Source organism: Panthera uncia, assembly GCF_023721935.1.
Source record: "Panthera uncia isolate 11264 chromosome B3 unlocalized genomic scaffold, Puncia_PCG_1.0 HiC_scaffold_1, whole genome shotgun sequence".
NCBI classification, from domain to species: Eukaryota; Metazoa; Chordata; class Mammalia; order Carnivora; family Felidae; genus Panthera; species Panthera uncia.
In genome coordinates, this window is record NW_026057582.1 from 2,841,359 (window position 1) to 2,865,217 (window position 23,859).

At 48.5% G+C, this 23,859-nt stretch overlaps 1 protein-coding gene across 1 annotated transcript; it reads left to right on the top strand.

Annotated features, from left to right (window-relative positions):
• The first annotated feature begins 48 nt into the window (after nucleotides 1-48).
• On the top strand, nucleotides 49-22,976 carry CINP (cyclin dependent kinase 2 interacting protein). Its single transcript, XM_049612125.1, is given in 6 exon segments — nucleotides 49-143; nucleotides 11,522-11,690; nucleotides 12,698-12,827; nucleotides 19,855-19,947; nucleotides 19,949-19,985; nucleotides 21,443-22,976. Coding segments are annotated over 6 exon segments (639 nt in total). The 5' UTR covers nucleotides 49-136; the 3' UTR covers nucleotides 21,646-22,976.
• Nucleotides 22,977-23,859: the final 883 nt, after the last annotated feature.

Consider the following 23,859-nt stretch of genomic DNA (forward strand, 5'->3'; position numbering starts at 1 on the left):
GCGACAGCCGGAAGCTGAGCGGCGGAGCCACAAGCGGCAGCACGCCAGCTAGCCGAGCGCGGCGGAAGAGACGTCGGCGCGCTTCCGGCGGGCGTGGGCGGGGCTTCGGGCTCCTTCCCGGGATATCTGCGGACGCATGGCAGGTGCGTGCGACGGGCCAGCTCCCCGGGGCAGGGAGGGTGTGAGAGTCACGGCTTGGCCCGCGTCCTGGGCCGGAGGCTGGGAGCTTCCCGGCTTGAATGGGGGTCCCTGCCTTGGCCCAGCCCAGCCCGCTGGCCCCGCGCAGGCTCCGCGGTCGGCCCGGGAGCCCGTCAGTTTTGCTGAGCCTCAGTTTTGTCACGCGTGGAACTACTTGATGTATGCAAAGGAGTGTCGGCTGATCCAGATACCAAATTGTGATTGTCATTATAAACTAGAATTAGCGGAGCACATTGGGTGTCAAGCCTTGCGTGCCCAGCTGCTCCCAAAACCTTCCCCTGAATTCCCCTCAGGATTACCGGTCACAGAGCTTTTTTGCTCATAATAAAAGCTGTCATTCAGCGAGTGCTCACCATGTGCCAAGTCGTGTCCTTAGTGCTTTATGGGGGTCAGCTCATTTGAGCCTTACAGCGATCCCATGTAGTAATGTGAACAGATTGGGAGCTGAGGCCCTGGAGGGATAAGTGAGGCAGCCACTGTGCTTTATCTCACTCTGCTCTGTGCTGTGACTCTGATTACTGGTCTCTTTACCTACTAGCCTGAGTTTCTTGAAGTTAGAACTTTGTCTTAGGTTCCTAAATCTGTGCTGGTGTGGAGCAGAGAATGAATTAGATGTCCTCACCCTCAAAGAGTCCCTACTGGAGAAGGGTAACCCTTAGCAGATTATAGTACAGGTGGTAAAAACTATTTCCCCATTTAACACAGGCTGTTCAGCACCTACTATGTGCCAGGGTTCTGAGAGGGAACAAGACGCAGTCACTATCCAGTGTGCTTACAGTCTAGCAGGGAACATAGACATCACACAAGCAAATATACCACACTAGTGAGTGCCGGTGATAACGAAGAATAGGTTGTTTTCAGACATCTAGTGCAATGACTCCTGGAGGCAACCCAACCTGGGGGATCCAGGAAGATTTCTTTGTGGAAGGAGGGACTTTCTGGAAACCTAAATCAGATCATGTCACTTTCCTACTCCAAGTTTATTGTTTACTTTCCACTGACTTGGAATACATCTAAACTCTATCTTGGTCTGTAAGGTTCCAGTTGCTTGACTGCCCCCTCACCTACCAGCCCCCCCACGCCATTCCATTCTAGGTGATGTGGGGTGATCAAGTACAATAGTCAAGAAAGAATCTTGAGATGTTGTATGGTGCAATTGTAAGTTTATGTAAGTAACATGGGGTCAGGACCCCGGGGCGGAAAGGGCTGCACTTTTTGCTGTATGAAGCTGGTAGTTGGTCAAGGGGGAGGAGACATGGAGGGAGTGTTTTGTCCTAAGTGTTTCTTTGAATTTCTACTCATAAAACTGCTTTCACAAGATTTCTCTGGCGTTTCTTACTCAGTTTGATACTGTCGGTGAGATTTACAGGCAGTCATGAGATGCTTTAAGAAGGTAGCAGCCAGCACATATTGGATCCTTGATGAACTATCCTTGTTGGTTAGCCTTCTGGGCTGAAGGTGAACATTTTTCTGCTTCCATTTCTCATCATAGCCACACTGCTCTTTCTCAATTTTTCAGACTCACCGGGCTCATTCTCACATAGGACCCTTGCTATTGACCTCTCATCATTCAGATCCCAGCCTAAATGACACCTCTTCAAGGGCTCACCCTAACACAAGACCCCATTTTCTTTTACTTTTTTTTTTTTTAAGTTTATTTATTTATTTTGAGAGAGTGAGAGAGAATAAGCAGGGAAGGGGCAGAGAGAAGGAGAGACATGATCCCAAGCAGGATCCGTGCCATCAGTGTGGCCGATGTGGGGCTCAGACTCACAAACTGTGAGATCAGGAGCCAAGATCAAGAGGCAGTTGCTTAACTGACTGGGCCACCCAAACACCACCAATTCCCCATTTTCTTTTCCATATGACACTCACCATGGTCTAAATTGATCATGGTCAGCTAGTTGTCTATTATCCACTTCCTGCTTGGAAAGTAAGTTCCATGAAAATAGTCCTGGTAGGTCTCATTCAGTCACTTCATCCCCCGTGTTGGCATATTGTTGGTACTCACTAATGTTGGTTAGTCATATAAGTAAAGAATAAAAGAAAAACCAGTATGATATTTAAATAAGTAGAGGATTGGGGCGTCTGTGTGGCTCAGTCGGTTCAGTGTCCAACTCTTGATCTCAGCGCAGGTCATGATCTCACAGTTTGTGAGATCAAACCCCACATTGGGCTCCACACTGGGCATGGAGCCTGCTTCAGATTCTCTCTCTCCCTCTCTCTCTCTCAAAAAAAAAAAAAAAAGAAGAAAAAGAAAGAAAGAAAGAAAAAATTAAATAAGCAGAGCCTTCGGGATACTAAGCCAAGGGTATGGGGACACACACAGACAGGAAAAATATTCTAGGTCAACTTCAGAACTTGTACAGAGCTGGCACTGAGGCATAGAGAGCAAGCAGGAAGAAGCTGGAGAAGTGGTAGACAGGACTTGCGTAACAGGCTGTGCTATTGTGGTTTATAATAAGTAAATATTTGGTCTTTGTCCTGTTCTTGGCACAGAGCTAAAACCCTTGGCATCACCGAAGGTGTGAGAGTGATGTCTTTTGTTATGTTAATGCCGTGACTTTTGGAAAGCCCCTAGGTGACTTTTGGTTGGGGGCTGCTTGCCCCAGCCCACCCCTGTGAACTGGTCTTGTGATTAAAAGGTTGGAACTTTCAGGCCCCTCTCTCTCCCCTGCCCACCCCGTAGGGAAGAGGGTCAACACCCAATGATTTAATCAGCCATGCCTCTGTAATGAAGCCTCCATAACAGCCCAAAAGGATGGGATTGGGGGCAACTCCAGGTTGGTGAACATGAGTACTGTGCTTGGAGAGCGTGGAAACTTTCCACATACCTTGCCCTATTCATCTCTTCCATCTGGCTATTTCTTTCTTTTTTTCTTTTTTTTAATGTTTATTTACTTTTGAGAGAGAGAGACAGAGCAGGAGTGGAGGGGGAGAGCAGAGAGAGAGGGAGATACAGAATCCCGAAGCAGGCTCCAGGCTCTGAGCTGTCAACACAGAGCCTGATGCCCGAACCCACAAACTGAGTCAAAGTCGGCTACTTAACCAATTGAGCCACCCAGGCGCCCCTCATCTGACTATTTCTGATGGAAGAAAATATAGGTATAAATTTGCCCTTCAACTAAGACCATAAATGTGTCACCTTTAAACAAAGCAAAGAGCAATTTTATTTAAGTTAAAAAAAAAAAAGAATTTAGTCAGCCATAGCAAAGGAATTACAGTTTGGGACAGGCCAGCTATGGTGAACTATAGGCAAGTTCAAAGAGACAAAGGGAAGGTCAGCTTTCATTAGGTTTTAGGAGGAAATTGAGGAGAGTTGTTGTAAACCAAAGTTTATAGGACAACAAGAGTTGGCAGTTGTAGTCGTTTCTGCACCGTGGTTTCGCTCTTGGCTACAGGCAGTGGTTAGTGCATTATTGCTAGGGCAGGGAGGGATCTTCCTTCCTTTTCTTAAAAGCAGGAGACAAATTTCCTATGTGAAATATGCCCTCCCTTGTTGAGATCATTCTTATCTTCCTTGTTCCTGCTGGTTGTGCAGGCTGCAGCAAGTGGTGCCCCCTCTCCAGGGCTTCCTGACCCCATTTTAAATGAGGTTTCCTGGGGTATCTGGGTGGCTCAGTCAGTAGAGCATATGTCTCTTGATCTAGGGGTCATGGGTTCAAACCCCCACATTGGGTGTAGACCTTACTTTCAAAAAAAGAATCTTATCACTAAATGAGGTTTCCTTTATTTTCACACTTCCCCCTTTTGATCAAGATCTTTGTTCAGTAGCATCACTTATCGAGAATCAGGTTTTCTTAGATGCCTGGATGGTTCCGTCAGTTAAACATCCAACTCCTTTTTTTTTAAATTGTCTTTTATTTTTTTAATTTATTTAAAAAAATTTTTTTTAATGTTTATTTATCATTGAGAGACAAAGAGAGAGCATGAGCATGCGAGGGGCAGAGAGAGGGGAAGACACAGAATCTGAAGCAGGTTCCAGGCTCTGAGCTGTCGGCACAGAGCCCGACGCGGGGCTCAAACTCACAAACCGTGAGATCATGACCGAAGCCCAAGTTGGAGGCCTAACCGACTGAGCCACCCAGGTGCCCCTTTAATTTATTTTTTAATATTTATTTTTGAGACAGAAAGAGTGCAAGTGGAGGAGGGGCAGAGAGAGGGAGACACAGAAATCTGAAGCAGGCTTCAGGCTCTGAGCTGTCAGTATAGAGCCTGATGTGGGGCCCGAACCACCCAACTGTGAGATCATGACCTGAGCCGAAGTCAGGGTACCCAACCAACTGAGCCACTCAGGCACCCCTAAACATCCAATTCTTTTTTTTTTTCTTTTTTAATTTTTTTTTTTAACGTTTATTTTTGAGACAGAGAGAGACAGAGCATGAACGGGGGAGGGGCAGAGAGAGAGGGAGACACAGAATCGGAAACAGGCTCCAGGCTCTGAGCCATCTGCCCAGAGCCTGATGCGGGGCTCGAACTCACGGACCGCGAGATCGTGACCTGAGCCGAAGTCGGACGCTCAACCGACTGAGCCACCCAGGCACCCCAAACATCCAATTCTTGATTTCAGCTCAGGTCATGATCCCAGGGTTGTGGGATCCAGCCCCAAGTAGGGCTCTGTGCTGAGCCTAGAGCCTGCTTAAGATTCTCTCTCTCTTCCTCTGCCCCTACCCTACTCTTGAACACACACTCTCTCTTTCAAAAATAAATAAATAAATTTTTAAAAATAAAAATAAAATAAAATGACTATTGGCAGTGCCTTTGGCCAACGTGGTTAGAGGGCCTGTACAGATTTTGCCAATTACATGTTTATGATGCCAGTTCAACTAGCCCTGTGGATTGAGAGTGGTAAGCATAGTGAAAGTGTTGTAAAACCAGCCGAATAGCACAGACTGGTCGCATCACCCGACCAGTGAAATGAGATCCTTAGTCACTATGAAGTTCAAGGGTGGGTCTCCAGGTAAGGATGATCTTTTCTTATAGAATTTTAGCTGCTGGGGTGCCTGGGTGGCTCAGTCAGTTAAGCATCTGACTTCGGCTCAGGTCATGATCCCATGGCTCATGGGTTCGAGCCCCGCGTCGGGCTCCGTGCTGACATCTCGGAGCCTGGAGCCTGGTTCGGATTCTGTGTCTCCGTCTCTCTCTGCTCCTTTCCCGCCTGTGCTCTCTAAATAAATAAATAAATATTTTTTTTTAAAAAAGAATTTTAACTGCCGAAGAGGCAGTATGCTGCCTACAAGGAAAAGCCTCAGTCCAGTAAGAAAACATACAACCCGTGGCTAAAACGTTTGTATCCTTGAGAAAGGGGGGGGGGGAAGCTGAATAAAATCCACTTGCCAAACCTCAGGTGGTCCCTTGGGCGATTAAAATGCCCAGGGGCGCCTGGGTGGCGCAGACGGTTAAGCGTCCGACTTCAGCCAGGTCACGATCTTGCGGTCCGTGAGTTCGAGCCCCGCGTCAGGCTCTGGGCTGATGGCTCAGAGCCTGGAGCCTGTTTCCGATTCTGTGTCTCCCTCTCTCTCTGCCCCTCCCCCGTTCATGCTCTGTCTCTCTCTGTCTCAAAAATAAATAAACGTTTAAAAAAAATAAAAAATAAAAAAAATAAAATAAAATAAAATGCCCAGGGGCGGTGTGGACAGGTTGTCCAGCATTGCAATTTGGTGCAGGTGGGACGAGCAGAGCAGGTGCTTTATGGCCTTATTACCTTGCCCATAGTATTGATTTACAGAGGTCATTTTATCAGTGCAGCAATGGCTGCATGCACAGCGGTCGGTAATGGGAATTTTAGAGTCTCTGGCAAGACTGGATTGCTGTTCGGCCCAAAGTCTAGTTTGCACAGGGATGGCAACAGGGGTCCCGGGACTGTCTCCTCACTGGCCTGAGCCAAAAGGGTGGTGATAGGAATGGCTCTGTGGCAAGGGGCAGAGCCTGGTGCCACATGGCCTGTTGGCCGGAATGCCCTGTGGAGTCGATGGTGGTCCCCGTGTTGGGGGTGAGTACCCCAAGGGAATTCCCTTCCTTTTCATATATAAATGGAAAAAAGGGAAGTGGATAATTGGGATGTCCAAGAGCAGGATGTTTATTGGGGTTTCTTTTAAGGTATTAAAAGCTAAGTCATCCTGGGGTGCCTGGGTGGCTCAGTCAGTTAAGCGTCAGACTTCAGCTCAGGTCATGATCTCGCAGTTCGTGAGTTCGAGCCCCACGTTGGGCTCTGTGCTGCCAGCTCAGAGCCTGAAGCCTGCTTCGGATTCTGTGTCTCCGTCTCTCTCTGACCCTTCCCCACTTGCATTCTTTCTCTCTCTCTCTCTCTCTCTCTCTCTCTCTCAAAAATAAATAACATTTAAAAAAGCCAAGTCATCCTGACCTTCCCAAATAATGGGGTCAGGGATCCAGTTCTAATAATAGCCAGCCAACCTGAGAAAACCCCATTAACACGCTTAGTTTTAGGTTTTGGGAAGCTCAGAATGCAGTGAAGGCTACCTAAATCCAAATGTGGACCTTGTTTCAACTTCAGGTGCCCTAAATATTGAACCTGGGTTTGAACTAACTGCAATTTTCCCTTTAAGACTGCATGTTCTTTTAAGGCTAAAGGTTTCAACAGGTGGATGCTGTCCTCCTGTGGGGAGGCTTGGGAAAAGGCGGAGGAAGCATGTCCCGTAGATATCGTCACCAGACGGCGCCTCCAGAAAACCTCGTGTCATCTAAGTCCGCTCTCGGGGTTCGTGAAGAACCCTGGGTCGTGACTGTCCTGGTGTCCTGCTGTCCCACCCAGGCGAAGCAGAGAGATTGGCTGGCCTTATCCACAGACATGCTGAAGAAGGTGCTCTGTAAACTGGTCACCGTGAAAAATTTGCTTTCGGTAGGGATAGAGGCTAATAAGAGTGTGGGGATTAGGACAAGAGGGTGGTGAGGGAGGTCAGTGTTATTTATGGCTTGGGGTTCTTGGACAGACCTCCCTCCTCAGCCACTGGGTCTTCTTACAGGTAAAATAGGGGTGTCGCCGGCCCTACTACAGGGGATAATGAGACCCCGAGCCTCCCGATGTTCCGTTAGCATCTAAGTGCCCTCGGAGTGTCTTTGTTTACAGCGCTTCCGTTAATTCCGGGGAGAGGCTCTGAGGGGTCTGTTGGGATCTTAATGGGAGGCGAGCTGTGGATCCTGCCGGGAGCAGTGGGGGATTTTGCCCATACGGAGGGCGGTGGTTGGTCCAGGAGGATCATACGGTTGGTGTCCTCGGAATCGGCTCCAGTGCGGTCGGCGACTGAGCAAATAAAAGATGTTGAAGGGTCACGGGATTCACCAGCTTGGCTGTTTTGGTTGCCGCTGTCGGATTCTAGAATTACTTCCCCCTTCCGGGAGAAAGAAATCCCAGCGTCCTTCTCTACGAAATTTGGGCCCGGTGACTGTACAGAGGCCGAGGAACTAAGGAGACAAGGTGGGCAGCTCTTAGAGGGCCTGGGCAAGAGAGACCAGGTTCAGAGACGGGACCCTTTCGAGGTTTCCTAGAGACCCTCCCCTCCCACTTGAAGGGTGTTAGCACTCCGAGGCGGGGGCTGCTTGCCAGTAGCGGGGTTGAGCACTGAGTGTAGCTCTCGTGTCCGTAAGGGCAGAGAGACCCTCATTCCCAAGGATCTGGAAAGGCTGGTCAGAGGGCGGAAGGCGGCTGGAGCTCTTAAATGTCCAGCGGTCTTTTTCCAATGGCCTGGCTTTTTACAATATCGGTAAAGATCGGGACGCTTTTAGTTTTGCTTAGGGGCCTCCATTTGTCGGAGTTGAAAATTATGGACCACACGGTTCTTCCTTTTTGTTGAATCACCCAGGGTGCAGGCGAGCCGGCTGGCTACTTTAACTGGGCCTGCAGTGGACAAGCTTCCCATTCCGTCCCGGCCCTCTTAACTAGAAAGGGAAGATCCCAGCTCGGCCCATTAATGAACACAGAGTTAAAAACTGCCCAAGTGGATTCAATGTTTAAAGGAAGACCAGAATTTTCTTTAAAAACAATTTGGAGCCAGCTATTATAATCCTCCATAGATAGGTTCATTGGGCTTTTGGATATAAGCCTGAATCTTACCGTATTCAGCAGTTTTGGGGAAAGTCCTAGGAATTAACTCGGAAAGTCATTTAGCAACCGCAGGAGCTCAATCATATAGCAAGGCCAGGGATAGTACCCCATCTGTGCTTCTAGACTCTCTCTGTGTAGCTGGGGCACAGAGGTGCACGAACACCTGCCTCCAGGGCTTGACCGCTCCCTGCGAGGTTCGACCACTCCCTGCCGACAAAATCCAAAGACCCGAGAAAGGAGTGGTGAGGACACAAGACAGGAGTGTATTTCTCGGCAAAGCCAATGCCAGGAAGACAGCAGTCTAATGTCTCAAAGACTGTCTCCCAAGTGCTGAAAATACTTGCAGGTTTATATAAGGAAAGTGTGGGGCAAGGGTCGGTGGGTGTGAGCAGGTGGGCAGTGAAGGTCAGGTCAGTCATTGTCGTGGGGTCAGTCATGAGGGGTCTTGCTGGCTTGGGGCAATCCTCATTGCTTGAGGGACAAGTTCTGGTTCCCATCACCGGGTACTTTGTCAGCTGGCTCTTTTGCCTGAGTTAAGAGATAAGCTGGAAAGAATTTAATCATTTAGGAAGTAAAAGACTGAAGTCAGATTGGAGGTAATCCTCATTCATCAGGATTATCCCAATCAGCAGTGTTCATCCAGGGCTCGGACTGGCCCTCAACAAGTGTGTGAAATCGTTGATACGAATCTGAGAAACTGGGTTGATAACTTTGAATAACCGTATTAAATAACTCAGCAAATCTATGAGGATCTGTGAGGATTGTCGGCAAATCTGAGATTCCCAAGTCTCACTTTGAGAAAGTCTTTTTTATTTTTTCGTAGAGAGAGAAGAGAGAGAGGGAACACGAGCAGGGGAGAGCAGCAGAGGGGGGGAGAGAGAGAGAGAATCTTAAGCAGGCTCCACACTCAGCACCGGGCCCAACGTGGGGCTTGATCCCATGACCCTGGGATTGTGACCTGAGCTGAAATCAAGAGTTGGATGCTCAACCAACTGAGCCACCAGGCGCCCAAGAAAGTCTTTGACTATGGGTCGTAATTCAGCTTTTGTCCAGGGAACATGAGAAATTGGGAGTTTAGCATTTGGATCCTCAGAGGGTCTGACTTTCATGGGCAGGTTTTAGTAAGTTTGGGAGAGGAAGAAATGGGGAGAGGTCCAGAGAGAAAGGGAGGAGGTTCAGACAGAGGATTGAATGAGGAAGTGGAGGGTATAAAGGAGGGGGGGCCACGTTGGAGGGAAAGAGGAAGGTGGCTGTTGGCTTTGTGTAAGATGGCCATCGTGTGCTCTGACACTAAGAGGCCTCAGAAGACTTTTGCCTTCTTTCAATTGTTTGTTCCACTTGGTTAATTTGGGATTGGTATTTTATAAAGAGGCGACTTGAGAGTCCTGAATATGTTTATAAGCTTTCAGGTACTCATTAAAACAGCATCCCTCGTAGGCTGCTTAATCTTAGACTGAGAGCTTTCTAATTAGGTTCTGAGAAAAGTTGGGGAGATCAAGAGGTCGCCATCATGGCCGTTGAAGCTTTAACTTCTCATGGGGCGCCTGGGTGGCTCATCTGGTTAAGTGCCTGACTCTTGATCTCAGCTCGGGTCTTGATCTCAGGGTTATGAGCTCAAGCCCCGCATTGGGCCTCATGCTGGGCATGAAGCCTACTTAAAAAAAAAAATAGTACCCAGCGTGATGAGCACCGAGTGATGTGTGGAATTGTTCAGTCATTATCTTGTACACCTCCAACTAATACAACACTGTTAATATATTTGAGAATAAATAAGGGGCGCCTGGGTGTCTCAGTCGGTTAAGCATCCGACTTTAGCTCAGGTCCTGATCTCGCAGTTCGTGAGTTTGAGCCCCACGTTGGGCTCTATGCTGACAGCTCAGAGCCCGGAACCTGCTTTGGATTCTGTGTCTCCCTCTCTCTTTGCCCCTCCCCTGCTCATGCTCTCTCTCTCAAAAATTAAAATAAACACTAAAAAAAATTAAATTAAATTAAATTAAATTAATGAATAAGCACACGAAGAGGGAAGAGCTTTAAACATAAGATCAGCTGGGGTCCCACAGGGAGGACCCTTCTGAGAGAATGTAGAGAATCAAGATCCCATTACTCAAAATCTGAGGTTTGGAAAATGAGCGAGTACTTTAAACAGATCCCGAATTAAGTGGAATGCTCCACCAAAGGGAGGGACTCAAAATCTGAGAGACTCTGAAGGGGTTAGCACAAGGGCGCCCTGCAGATGCCTCCCTGCAGCCTGAGGGTGATCATCCCCTGGGGTCATCTCCTTTGGCCCCCAGTGTAACCACAAAGCAATGTTAACTTTAAACAGAGCAAAGAATCACTTTTTGTTAAAAAAAAAAAAAAAAAAAGAGAAAGGAAAGGAATTGCAATTCAGGACAAGCAAGCTATGGTGAATAGTGGGCAAGTCAGAAGACACACAGGGAAGATCAGGTTGCTTTTTTTTTTTTAATTTTTTTGAATCATTAAAAAAATTTTTTTTAATGTTTATTTTTGAGAGAGACGGAGCATGAGTTGGGGAGGGGCAGAAAGAGAGGGAAACACAGAATTCGAAGCAGGATCCAGGCTCCAAGCTGTCAGCACAGAGCCGGACGCGGGGCTCGAACCCACGAGCTGTGAGATCATGACCTGAGTGGAAGTCTCTTGCTTAACCAACTGAGCCACCCAGGCGCCCCTTAATTTTTTTTTTTGATGTTTATTTTTGAGAGAGAGAGAGAGAGACAGAGCATGAGGAGGGGAGGGGCAGAGAGAGAGGGAGACACAGAATCTGAAGCAGGCTCCAGTCTCCGAGCTGTCAGCACAGACCCCACACAGGACTCAAACCCTCAGGCCATGAGATCATGACCTGAGCCAAAGTCGGATGCTTACCCGCCTGAACCCCCCAGGTGCCCCGGAAAGGTCAGCTTTAATTAGGTTTTAGGGGGAAGTGGGGGAGTGTGGAACACAAGTTCCTTGGAGAAAAACACGTGTTTGAGGTTCTCATCGGCTGCAAGTGGTGTGGTTGGTGCACTGTTGCTGGAACGGGGAGGGATCTTTCTCTCGAAAGCAGGTAATGAGATTCCTATGCGGAAAATACCCTCCCTCGTCATAATAATTCTTACCTTCCTTCTTCCTGCTGGCTGGCCTGCAGCTAGTCATGTACGCACGACAGCTCGCCTTTCAGGGCCTCCCGACCCCATTTTAAATGAAGTTCATTTTATTTCTTTTCACAAATTTCATGATAATTATGTTCCTTTTACTCCCCATCAGGAAATGCTCTTGGAAGTATAACGCCCAGGAAACCTGTCTTATCTGTCAGTGCAAGAAAAATTAAGGACAATGCAGCTGATTGGCATAACTTGATCCTGAAATGGGAAAACCTCAATGACACAGGTTTTGCTACTGCAAATAATATTGCCAACCTGAAAATCAGTTTATGGTAAGTGCATCCAGAGCGCCTCATGCTCTAAGTGCTTCACCCTGAGACTTTTTTTTTTTTTTATGTCTATTTTATTTTGAGAGACAGTGTATGCACGCACAAGTTGGGGGAGGAGCAGGGGGGGAGAGAGAGAGAGAGAGAGAGAGAGAGAGAGAGAATCCCAAGCAGGCTCTGCACTGTCAGCATGGAGCCCACCGTGGGGCTCGAACCCGCAAACTATGAGATCATGACCTGAGCTGAAATCAAAAGTTGGACACCTAACTGACGGAGCCACCCAGGCACCCCCTTAGCAATTCCTTTAAAAAAGACAGGAGTCATGAAAAAAAAACGCTGGCAGTTACCACTTCTGACTGGGAGATTAGTTTCATTATTCTCTCCTACATGTATATTTTTTATTTCTCAGAGTTAGGATTCTCTGTTCCTCTGTCATCATCCACAGACCAGAGTTGAGAGTCTCTGGGCCCGGCCTGTCCCTCTGGCTCTCGCCAGTCCCCGGCGCACGTCATGCGCCCTGGCCCTCCGCTGCCTTCCCCCCTCTTCCTGCCGAGGCCCACTCAGCAAGAACCAGTGGTTCACCTTCCTGCATAAGGCGCTCTCTGATATTGTCTCTTCTAGTTTTATGTTTAGTTTTTTCCTGGAAGTGTGGTGACCCCACGAGCTAATTTCATGCCCCATAGGCCACAGTATTCAGTTTACCAAACGATCTCCAGACAGCGAACTCTGGGAAAACGGTCATGTCTCTTTTGTCCGTGTACATCGAGCACGGACTCCCCTAGGCCGAGCGTACCACGGGGCTGCATTCAGCCGACTTACTCCAGTGCAAAACTGGCGGACGTGTTCCTCGTGGACAACAGTGATAAGTAAACATATGTCACAATGACACGAAATAACACCTGTACCAAATGCCTGACACAGTTGCGTGGATATAGCACTTTTTGGGTTTGCCGTAATGAGATGAGGTGCCTTTCAGAGAGTACCGTGTTCCCCCTCTTTTCCACCTTGTCCAGGAGTGAGGACAAGACAGAGTTACAGAGCAGCAGCCCGGCTTGCGGGGAAAATGCGGGAAGGACGCTTCCGGAATATAGCAAGGAGCTAGAGATGCTGTGTGAGGAGCTGCAGACCACCTTCAACGCTTTGGTGAGATCCAGAACCCCTGACCACCTGTGCTCACCGTCCCCGAATCCCAGGGGTGTCTCTCGGAAGGTGTGGACGCTGTGGGAGATGCTCTCCTCTAGACACTTGCTTTTTCCTCCTCAGCCTTCTCCATTGGTGTCTTCTTCTTCCTGCCCCCTAAATCTCGACGCTCCCCAAGATGCTGTCCTAGACCTTCATTCTTTCAGCCCTGTGTGATGTCCTCTGGCTCCTTTGCCTGAGTTAGGAGATAAACTGGAAAGAAGAACATAATTGTTCAGAAAGTATAGACTGGGGTCAGAATGGAGGTAGTTGAAGTCTGTCAGCATGGCCGTGTGCCAATAAAACTTTATTGATGGACACTGAAACTTTAATATATCCTTTTCATGTATCATAGAATATTCTTTTTACATTTTATTTCAACCGTTTAAAACTATAAAACCCATTCTTAGCTCTTGGACCATACGAAAGTAGGGTGTGGGCTGGATTTGGCCAGTGAGCCCTAGTTTAACACATGAGAAATGCTCTTTAATGTCTGTTTAATGAATTAATGACTGAGTTCCCGTGCCCACCATACCTGCCCCCAAATGTACACAGCTCCCATCTCCATACTGGAACTGGAGTAACTAGAACTTACCTATGAACATAGAAAATCGTTATGTCTGAACCTTATTTGATGGAGGTGTTTCTGATATGTAACATGATTCCTTGCCTGTTAAACAGGAATATGTGGGATATAATTGTCTTTCCTTGAGATACCGCTTGTTCAGATTTAGGGTTCCAACTCTTATAAAGCTATCCGTTTAGAAGAATTTCTCAGGAAAGAAACACTACCCTCTCAAATATCAAATCAATTGCAAGATGCGTTATGGTTTCAGAAGCAGTGAAATGAGAAAATAATGGTAAGTTGAGGACACTTTGGTAACGTGGTCTTTTCTTTGTGATTGAAATCAGTACTGTCTTTGGGATATTTAGGATGCTTATGGGACTACATAGCAAACAGTCTCCTAAAGGATTCGGTTTTTGTAACTGTCCTGTTTGCCTTCTCTTCGCCCTGGGGTGGTGCTGTGGTGAGAAGCAGATAACCAGACAGGCGTCAGCGACTTGGCGTTGACCCCCCCGCTCACAGGAAGGCGGGAGGATAAGGGCTGTGGGCTCTGTGAGATCTGCTTTCTTCACCGTATCCGCGCTGTGTCTCTGGCAGACGAGGTCTCGATGCAGCTCCGGGGCCAGTGGGGAATTAACACAGGCAGAATGAGCCATCGAAACCTAAAAGTAGTAAGTTATGCAAAACTGCCCACTTATTTTGTTTGTTTTTTCCCAAATTAATCCATTTGATCATGGCAAATATTTTTGCTGGAACAAAAAAGCAGGCGCACATATTGTCCCTGAAAGAGAAGGAACCGGGTGGCTGAGTTCTGGTGTTGAAATCATTTCAACAGCCAACGAGCTAGACGTGTAATGCTTGGTTAGGTGCACTTCAGCCGGATGGCCTCGTGGTCTGTCGTTTCGATGCACCCCCACCTCGCTCCATAGCCTCCTCGTCCCTCATTCCCTTCTGGTATGAAGAGGTCACAGGATCTCAAAGCTATGTTAGAATGAGAAACACTTCCAACACTTACTAATGTGATTTTTATAAAGTGTAAAATAATCTGAAAGGATTTTGTTTTTAAATGCCACTTGGGTCTTGTTAGCGCACATTCTCATTTAGAACTGTATCCAGAGGCACATAAGGAAAAAGTTTGGGAAGGGGAGGGTGTGATTGGTTTTGTTTATCTGTCCTTGGTATTCCCCATTCTTCTTCTTTTTTTTTTTATGTTAATTTTTATTTTTGAGAGACAGAGCGTGAGCGGGGGAGGGGCAGGGAGAGAGGGAGACACAGAATCCGAAGCAGGCTCCAGGCTCTGAGCTGTCAGCACAGAGCCCGACGCGGGGCTCGAACTCGGGAACCACAAGATCATGACCTGAGCCAAAGTCGGCTGCTCAACCGACTGAGCCACCCAGGCACGCTTGGTTCTCTGCATTCTTAAGGGGCAGGCTGGTGCCCCGGGACCCCTTCTTCAGCCCCACTCACCTGCACTGAGGAGACATGGGAAGACATTAGCAGGGAGAGTTAAGGTCCAGAAAACCCAGCCAGCAGGCTCGATGGACGGAGCAGCAGCAGATGAGACGTGGAGAGCCTTGCCCTTGGTCCCCGGGACCTGCGGCACAGGTCCGCGTGAAAGTAGCCGCTGGGTTATAGGTGAGCGCATGCGCGTGGTCAGCCCAGTTCCCAAGATCTTCAGATGAAGGCTGGGCTGTGTCTGTGACAGCCAGGAAAATGATGGGCCCACCCATCCACGTGGACCGAGAGACCGTGGATGCGTGTTCAGAGCGTCCTGATGGGGATCTGAGCGGCGCGGGCCTTGTCAGACAGGGGTCATTGGAGGAATTGGAGTTTTCACCCACAAAAGGAGGAACCCGTAGACTAAACAGCTGCCATGAAAGCCAGAAGCCACCCCAAGGGAAGGAAGCCGTACGCTGGTTTCCTGAGGCCTCTAAGGGGACCGGGGAGACCCCCCTGGGATTGGCAGAAGCTTTGGCTCCCACCAGAGAACAATATGGCGAGTCCTGTCCAGGGCTGGGGGTGCTGTGTCCCATCACTGGAAATGAGCCCCTAAAAGGCTGTGTGATTACAAAGGCCATGGAGGAATTAACCCCTGGGTGGAACTAGATCCGCGTACACACGTTTCCTCCATTCTTTTTTTTCAACGTTTGTTTCTTGATTCCTTTTTTTTTTTTTTTTTATTTATTTTGGGGACAGAGAGAGACAGAGCATGAACGGGGGAGGGGCAGAGAGAGAGGGAGACACAGAATCGGAAACAGGCTCCAGGCTCCGAGCCATCAGCCCAGAGCCCGACGCGGGGCTCGAGCTCACAGACCGCGAGATCGTGACCTGGCTGAAGTCGGACGCTTAACCGACTGCGCCACCCAGGCGCCCCACGTTTCCTCCATTCTTATGTCCACCTCACAGTTTGTATTAATCCCATGCTCTTTAGTTACTTAACATTTGCTTATAATACAATCAAAATCATGTTAAAAAAAACCATTAGCTGAATATGGCTTCCCCATCAAAGTCTTTGAGCCTGGGGCTTACCTTCTTTTTCCTAAAAAAGGAAGGATTATTTCCATAGAAGGCAAGTGTGAGTGACGGGGAGGGTCACACTGGCCCAAGCCAGTCACCAGAACAGGAAGACAGGCCTCGTAGTGCAGGGTCATGAATGCCACAGCTGGGCGAGTGGCCTTGGGAAGAGGTAGGTCCCTGGTCTCTATGGTCTCCCCAAGCCACAGTGTCCTGAGACAGTGAATTTATTCTATATGTTTTTTATTAACACTTTATCTTTTAGGACGGTTTCAGATTTACAGACAGGTTGAGCAGATAGTAGGGAGAGTTCCCGTAAATGATCCCCCGCCTGCACCCTGTTTCATACATTACTGTCCTGCGTTTCACAAATTTCATTTGTATGCTACCTACGTTATAATCCACGAGCCAGGATTGAACGTTGTTAGTCAATGAAGGCTGTAGTCTGTTCACATTTCTTTTGTTTTTTCCCTAACGTTCTCTTTCCATCCTGGGAGCCCTTCCCGGACACCACAGTAAATGGAGTCATCATGTCTCTTTAGACTCCTCTTGGCTGTGACAGTCTCACAGACTTCCCTGTTTTTTATTATTTTTTTAAGTTTATTTATTTTGAGAGAGAGAGAGAGCACAAGCCGGGGGAAGGGCAGAGAGAGAGGGAAAGAGAGAGAATCCCAAGCAGGCTCTGCACCGTCAGCCCAGAACCCGATGCAGGCCCCAAACTCACAAATTGTAAGATCGTGACCTGAGCTGAGATCAAGAGTGAGATGCTCAACGGATTGAGCCAGCCAGGCTCCCCTTCCCTTGTTTTTTATAACGTTGACAGTTTTGAGGAGTACTGGTCAGGTGTGTTACAGCTGGACTTCAGTTAGAATCCGTCTGATGTCTTTCTCACGGTTTGATTGGGGTTGTGGGTTCTTTGGAAGAAACCGCAGAGATGAGGTCGTGTTCTCATCGCATCCTGTCAAGGGCATGGACTGTGACCGTGACACAGCACGATGGGCGTTGACCTTGATCAGCTGTCTGGGGTGTGGTCAGGTTTCTCCTCTGTAAAACTAAGTCCTCCCTCCCCTCCCCCCGCCCTCCACAATGTCCTCTCTAGAAGGAAGTCACTGCAGCCCACGCTTGAGGAATGAGAAGTTCTGCCTCACCTCCTCAAGGGTGGAGCATGTGCATGGATTATGGAGAGTTGTCTGTTGTCCCCCACCTGCTAATTACTGGATCACTTGTTTCTGGCAGTGTGGACATTTGCTTTCCACTTGGGGCTGTAGCACGGAAGCACCGCTTTCCTTTGTGCCTTGAGTTGTTCCTGCTTTGGCCACCAGGGGTTCAGGTGGCTCCTGTGTCCCTTTGACATGCTTCCATCGTTGTGAGTTTTCGGTTTGGGTCTTTTTGAACACTTCCTTACTCTCCAGCCTTCCAGGAGGTTCTGGGCCCATCTCATGTATTTCCTGCCTCAGTCCCAGGATCAGCCATCTCTCCAAGGAGCCCTGGTGCCTCCTACTGGAGGAACCAAGACCGGGGCGCTGGCGTCAGGCACTGAAATTCTCTGCTCCAGTGAATTTATTCTAGTTTGAAGCGGTTTGGAAATAAGTTCTCATTCTGTGTCCAAAAGCAAAAAGTTGGCGTCATAAGGGTGATAATGTTATTTTTCCTGTTCTCCTCCAGCTTTTTAGAATGCTTTCCCAGACTCGGCTTTTAAGTGTCTTTAAGGAATCTGACCTCGGTGGGGGACTTTGAGGCACCCCTTGCCCTAAGCTGGATGAACATTCTGGAGTTTGGTCTGTGGGAGGAGGTGGACTGAGGTGGAGCTGGGGGGGTGGGCCGCCACTCATGCCCTGGAGGCTCAGGGCTGCCCACTGCACATCTCCCTTGACTCTGTCAATGACCAAGCTGAGCGTGGGCACCGCCGACCTAGCATCAGACCCCCAGGATTGTCCTCGCCCGCTCTCCTGATCATGTATAAGCTTTTCTTTGAATTGGGTGGCAACAGGGAGCTGCTGAAGGACACAGAGACCACGGGATGGCATGTCAGGAGACGGGGCGGGGGGGGGGGGGGGGGGGGGGGCGTGGCTTGAGGTGCTGGCTTTGACCTTCTCCAGTTCAGCAACCCTGAGAATTGTCCCTTCTGTAATGCAGAAGTGCTGAGTCCTACCTCTTGGGGTTGGGCCAGGTGAAATATCGAACCTCAAAAGATTGGGGAAAGGAGTGCAGTCCTTTAAAAACTAACGGTAGCAGAGCTCGGTGCACATCACTTCGGGTGTGACTGGAGGGCAGCTGAAGGGCCAAGTGCAAGGAATTACGATTTTGATGATTTATGTATCTGTTCGTATTTACGCGAGTACATAAAGATAAGTGTACGTAGGAATTAGAAATGTGGTCTTAAATCTGAAGTCTTAGTTACTTCGCCCCTTTACCTAACAGACCCTTCTATAGCCCCAACTAGGTGCTTCACACACACTAACTTAGTCCTCCTAACCGCCACGTGAAAGCAGGCACTTCGTCAGAGCGCTCTGTGCTGGCTCAGCTGAGCAGTGGTGACGGGCCGTGTCCTCGGCCACTGCCCTGCACGTGACGTGGTGAGGGAGCTGCCCGCAGAGCCCCTCCACCCCACCCCGAGGCACCATCAATGTCAAGTCCTCCCCATTTCCTTCCTGTGTGAAGCGTGCAGCGCTGTGATGATGATTTTATAAGCAAGGAAACAGCCTCGAGCTTTCAGTATACTCAAAGGCAGTTAATAAAAGTCAGAAATATGGGAATGCAAGCTGGTGCAGCCACTCTGGAAAACAGTATGGAGGTTCCTCAAAAAACTAAAAATAGAACTGCCCTACGACCCAGCAATGGCACTACTAGGCATTTATCCACGGGATACGGGTGTGCTGTTTCGAAGGGACACACGCACCCCCATGTTTATAGCAGCCCTATCGACAATAGCCAAAGTATGGAAAGAGCCCAAATGTCCATCGACGGATGAATGGATAAAAAAGATGTGGTGTGTGTGTGTGTGTGTGTGTGTGTGTGTGTATATATATATATATATATATATACATACACAGTGGAGTATTACTCGGCAATCAAAAAGAATGAAATCTTGCCATTTGCAACTATGTGGATGGAACTAGAGGGTATGATGCTAAGCGAAATTAATCAGAGAAAGACAAATATCATATGAGTTCACTCATATGAGGACTTTAAGACACAGAACAGATGAACATAAGGGAAGGGAAGCAAAAATAATATAAAAACAGGGAGGGGGACAAAACAGAAGAGACTCATAAATATGGAGAACAAACTGAGGGTTACAGGAGGGGTTGTGGGAGAGGTTGTGGGAGGGGGGATGGGCTAAATGGGTCAGGGGCACTAAGGAATCTACTTCTGAAATCATTGTTGCACTAGATGCTAATTAATTGGGATGTAAATTTTTAAAAATAAAAAATAAAATTTTAAAAAAATCACAAAAGTGACCTTAAAAAAATAAATTTCAAAATGACCCCTAAAAAAATTAACTGATTAATTAAATAAAATAAATAAATAAACGTCAGAAATAAACTCATTTACTGCCTTTTGTCCTCTCAGCCCATAAAGGCAGAGCCTGACTTGAGATTCCTCCAGGTCTTTGGTGCAAAAACGTTCGTGCCTTCGGAAATCTCGGTGAAGTGGGACACAGCAAGCCGTCTCTTTCCGGCACCAGAAACCCAGGGTTTATTTTGAAGTCGTCCAACTGAATGAAATCGTAGCAACTGTCTACCTCCATATCTCTCCCTGGAAATTTGCTGCACGTGGAGTTTCCAGTGTTGAGTTATCGGACTTTGGGTCTCACCAGACTTACACTTCTTAGCTTGGAAATCTTATGGAATCGGAGACTAGAGCAGATTTCAAATAATGTTCTCATATTCCCAATTAATATCTTTTCAGGCCAAAATACAGACGAAAATGGAAAAGCTGTCTTCAACTACCAAGGGAATTTGTGAACTAGAAAACTACCATTATGGACACGAGAGGCAGCGCCCCCCCCCTGTTTCACACGTGGCCCACAGCCCAGTTTTGTAAGTAGTTCTTTCTGAGTTGATTCTCAGGAGTAGAAATTAGGAGAGTATCTGTGTTATTTATTTTTTTAACGTTTATTTTTGAGAGACACAGAGTGTGAGCGGGGGAACGGGCAGAGAGGGGGAGACACAGAATCCGAAGCAGGATCCAGGCTCCGAGCTGTCAGCACAGAACCCGACGTGAGGCTAGAACTCGGGACTGGCGAGATCATGACCTCGGCCGAAGTCAGACGCCCAACCAACTGAGCCACCCAGGCACCCTGAGAGTATCTGTGTTATTTCAATCTGGTACTTGAAGAAGCTGACAGGCTTTGAAATTCAATTCGAGAGTATTCATTGTAAGGGAAGGAGGTTGGGGGCATCTTAAAATGGGCTTCTTGGCTCTAATAATCAGCAAAGAATGTTAAACATAATTAGAGACACATGAAGCCAGTTACCCTTATTAGCCCCTTAAAGCCAATGGGTCGAGGCACTCAGCTGGCTCAGTCAGAGCATGAGACACTTTGATCTTGGAGTCGTGAGATCAAGCTCCATGTTGGGCATAGAGATTACTTAATAAAAAAAATAACCTCAACAACAACAACAAAATGGGTAGAATCAATTCCACCTCCTCTGCAGGGGCAGAATTTTCTTCCTTTTGAAGAAAGAAAGAGCTTTTTGGGTTTTGTTTTAAGTTAAAACGTAAGTTGAGGGGCACCTGGGTAGCTCAGTTAATTGAACGTCCAACTGTTGATTTCAGCTCAGGTCATGATCTCATGCTTTGACACATTGAGCCCCGTGTCAGACTCTGTGCAGGCAGCATGGAGCCTGCTTAGGATTCTCTCTCCCTCCCTCCCTCCCTTCCTCACTGCCCTTCCTATGCTTGTGCGTGCTCCCTCTCTCTCTCTCTCTCTCTCTCTCTCTCTCAAAAATGGATAAACTTAAAATAAAATAAAAGATAAATTGAGGTCAGCTCAGCCAGCCCCATGGAAGAAAAGTAGTGGGAGCATGGAATCCATTACTTAAAAAAGTTCCATGAGATCACGATTACCTTTAGCTTTGTTAGTTCAAAACAAGGGCCTAGCCATGTGATGCCGATCTGAGACCTCACTTTCAAATGAGGAAGAAAAGGGTAAAACCATTGACCTGTGATGTGTTACTGGAATATTACCAGTTTGAGGTGAACCTCCTGTTCATAATCCTCGCAGGAAGTGAAGAGTTGAGCAGAAAAGGTTATACTTGTTAATTTCATGAACCTTCTCGTGCTATCTGATCCTGCTAGTCTGCCCGAGCCAGAGTGATAAATACCCACAGGTTCCTTCTTTATCTCGGGGCTCCTGCTGAGGCTGGCGTTCGAGGAGGAGCTTTCCAGAGCAGTGCCTCCCCCACCCCCACCCCCACCCCCACCCCCACCCCCACCCCGGGCAGGAGCACTGCCGCGCGTTTCTGCTTCTAAAGGAGACAGACGTTGGTTTCAGATGAGGTTTCCCGCAAGCTGTCCGACATGTACCGGAAGGAGCTCCTCCTGAAACGCACCATCACCGAAGAGCTTGCGCACGCCGCGGACCGCGACCTCACCCTGAGCTACTTGTCTATGTGGCTGCACCAGCCCTACGTGGAGACCGACAGCAGGCTGCTTCTGGAAAGCATGCTGCTCGAGACGGGGCACCGAGCGCTGTGACCTGCCAACACGGCCCGGCCCGAGCCTCCGGGCTCCGGGCCCCTGGCCGCTTCTGTGGCCGCCACGGCGGACGGTCTTTCACGGGAGGCCCCGTGCTGCGCCCCGGGAGCGTGCCCTGTGCGGTGCTGTGGCCGCCCGGCGACCTCAGGGTCTCCAGGTTGGACCATCTCTGCGGCTCCCGGTGGCCTCTCCAGACACGCTCAACGCGTGCCTACTGTGAATCTGGCACCTGAGAGGATTCTCCAGGAAATAAGTGAGTTCCTCAACAAGACGATTGAGTGATCTTGTTTTTGTAACTTAGGTGTATTTCATATACCATTTAGATAGAAAACCCCTGGTTTAGTATTCTTACTTGGTACCTCTCTGGGTTACTTAAATTTTTATGACGCTGCATTCGTTTTGTAATTACAACCAATGTTTAGAACACCATAGAGGTGGGGCGCCTGGGTGGCTCAGTCGGTTAAACGTCTGACTTCGGCTCAGGTCATGATCTAGCGGTCTGCGAGTTCAAGCCCCACATCGGGCTCTATGCTGACAGCTCAGAGCCTGGAGCCCGCTTCTAGTTCTGCGTCTCCTTCTGGCCCTGACCCTCCCCTACTCACACTCTGTCTCTGTCTCTGTCTCTCTCTCTCTCTCTCAAAAATAAACATTTAAAAAGCCAGTTTTAGAATACCATAGAATTAACTGAGACGGCATCAGCAAAACTACCTACAAAAAAAGTTGCCTGAAAAATAAAACAAAACGCATTGCCTGTGTTTGCATACTGAGGATGTGACAGGCCACTCGGTTCCTCGGGCACAAGTTCTAGAGTCTGACAACATTACAACATTTGCAACCAAATACGGGGGGCTCCATCCTACCATCTGCTTCCCAGAAACAAACGGAAGAAGCTTCACGCTACGGCGTGGATGTGACACATGATCTGGGGTGTATCCTCATCTGACTGATGCCCCCACGCCCCAGAAACAAGTGCTTCCCAGGGACAGAGAAAATACTGGGGACAGGGACTTAGTTTGGGAGAAAGTGGGGCTACCTGGCTGTGCAGACTGACACATCAAGAGCGTTGAAAGGCAACGTTTCTGGGGTGCCCCGGGGGGCTCGGTCGGCTAAGCCTCTGACTTGGCTTCAGGTCATGATCTCGTGTTTCGTGGGTTCGAGCCCTGCATCAGGCTCCCCCTCGTCGGGCTCTGTGCTGACACCTCGGAGCCTGGAGCCTCCTTCAGATTCTGTGTCTCCCTCTCTCTCTGCCCCTCCCCCACTCGCTCTCTCAAAATAAATAAACTTTTAAAAATAAATAAGTAAAAAATAAGAAATAGCAAAAAAAAAAAAAAGCCACCAAGCAAATGAAAAAACCCAAGGCAGTTCTCTCTAGGGAAAATGAAAGCTGCCGGCAAAGTCCGTGTCATCCTAGCACGTCACCAGACTCAGCAGTGAGCGGCATCTATCCTTCAACGTAAGCATTGAATTCTGACTGAACACTTGTGACATACAGACACTAGTGGGGGGGAGGTGGGGAGGCGTGCGAGCCCTGTCCCGTGTCTCACAAGGAAATAGCCCATGGATACCATCTACCGCGAATAAATCAAGAAAGCAGAGAGAGAGACGTAATTTAGACACACGGAGGGGAATCACCAGAAAGGAGAAGGTGCTGGTCTTGGCTGAAGGGGCAGAGGGCTGAGGCCGGGCCAGCAGTGCTTGGCACGGGGCTTCCGGTAGCTTCTGGCATTTCAAGCTACGTGCTTACTATTCCCCAGATGAAAATAGACATTCTTCTTTGAAATGTAGACCTCAGAGGACATCGAGGTCCGGCTCGCCCTCGGCCCCTCTTCTGATTCAACGCTCCCCACTCCCCCCACTCCCATGACCCCTGGGGAGGCCAAGGCAGAAGAGCCTGACTGGGGTGGGGGGGGGGGGGGGGGGAGGTGGCTGTAGGGCCCTCGTGCCATCCAGGGAACAGAGAAAAAGGACTTTCCTTCATTGCATTTAGTAGTGACAACAGTTGAACAGGAACTTGTAGGAGGTAAGTGCTGAAAACACGTCCTCACTGAGGGTCCACACCAGCCCCCCGGGGGAGTCGCTTGGGTGGTATCTGTCCCTGAGTCTGTGATCTGACACCTCTTCACTCCTGCCCCTAATCTGAGCCTCTCGAGTTATAAGTACTGTGTATGCAGAAGAAAATTCTTTACGAGAAAAGAAAATGTCCATTTGTTTTCT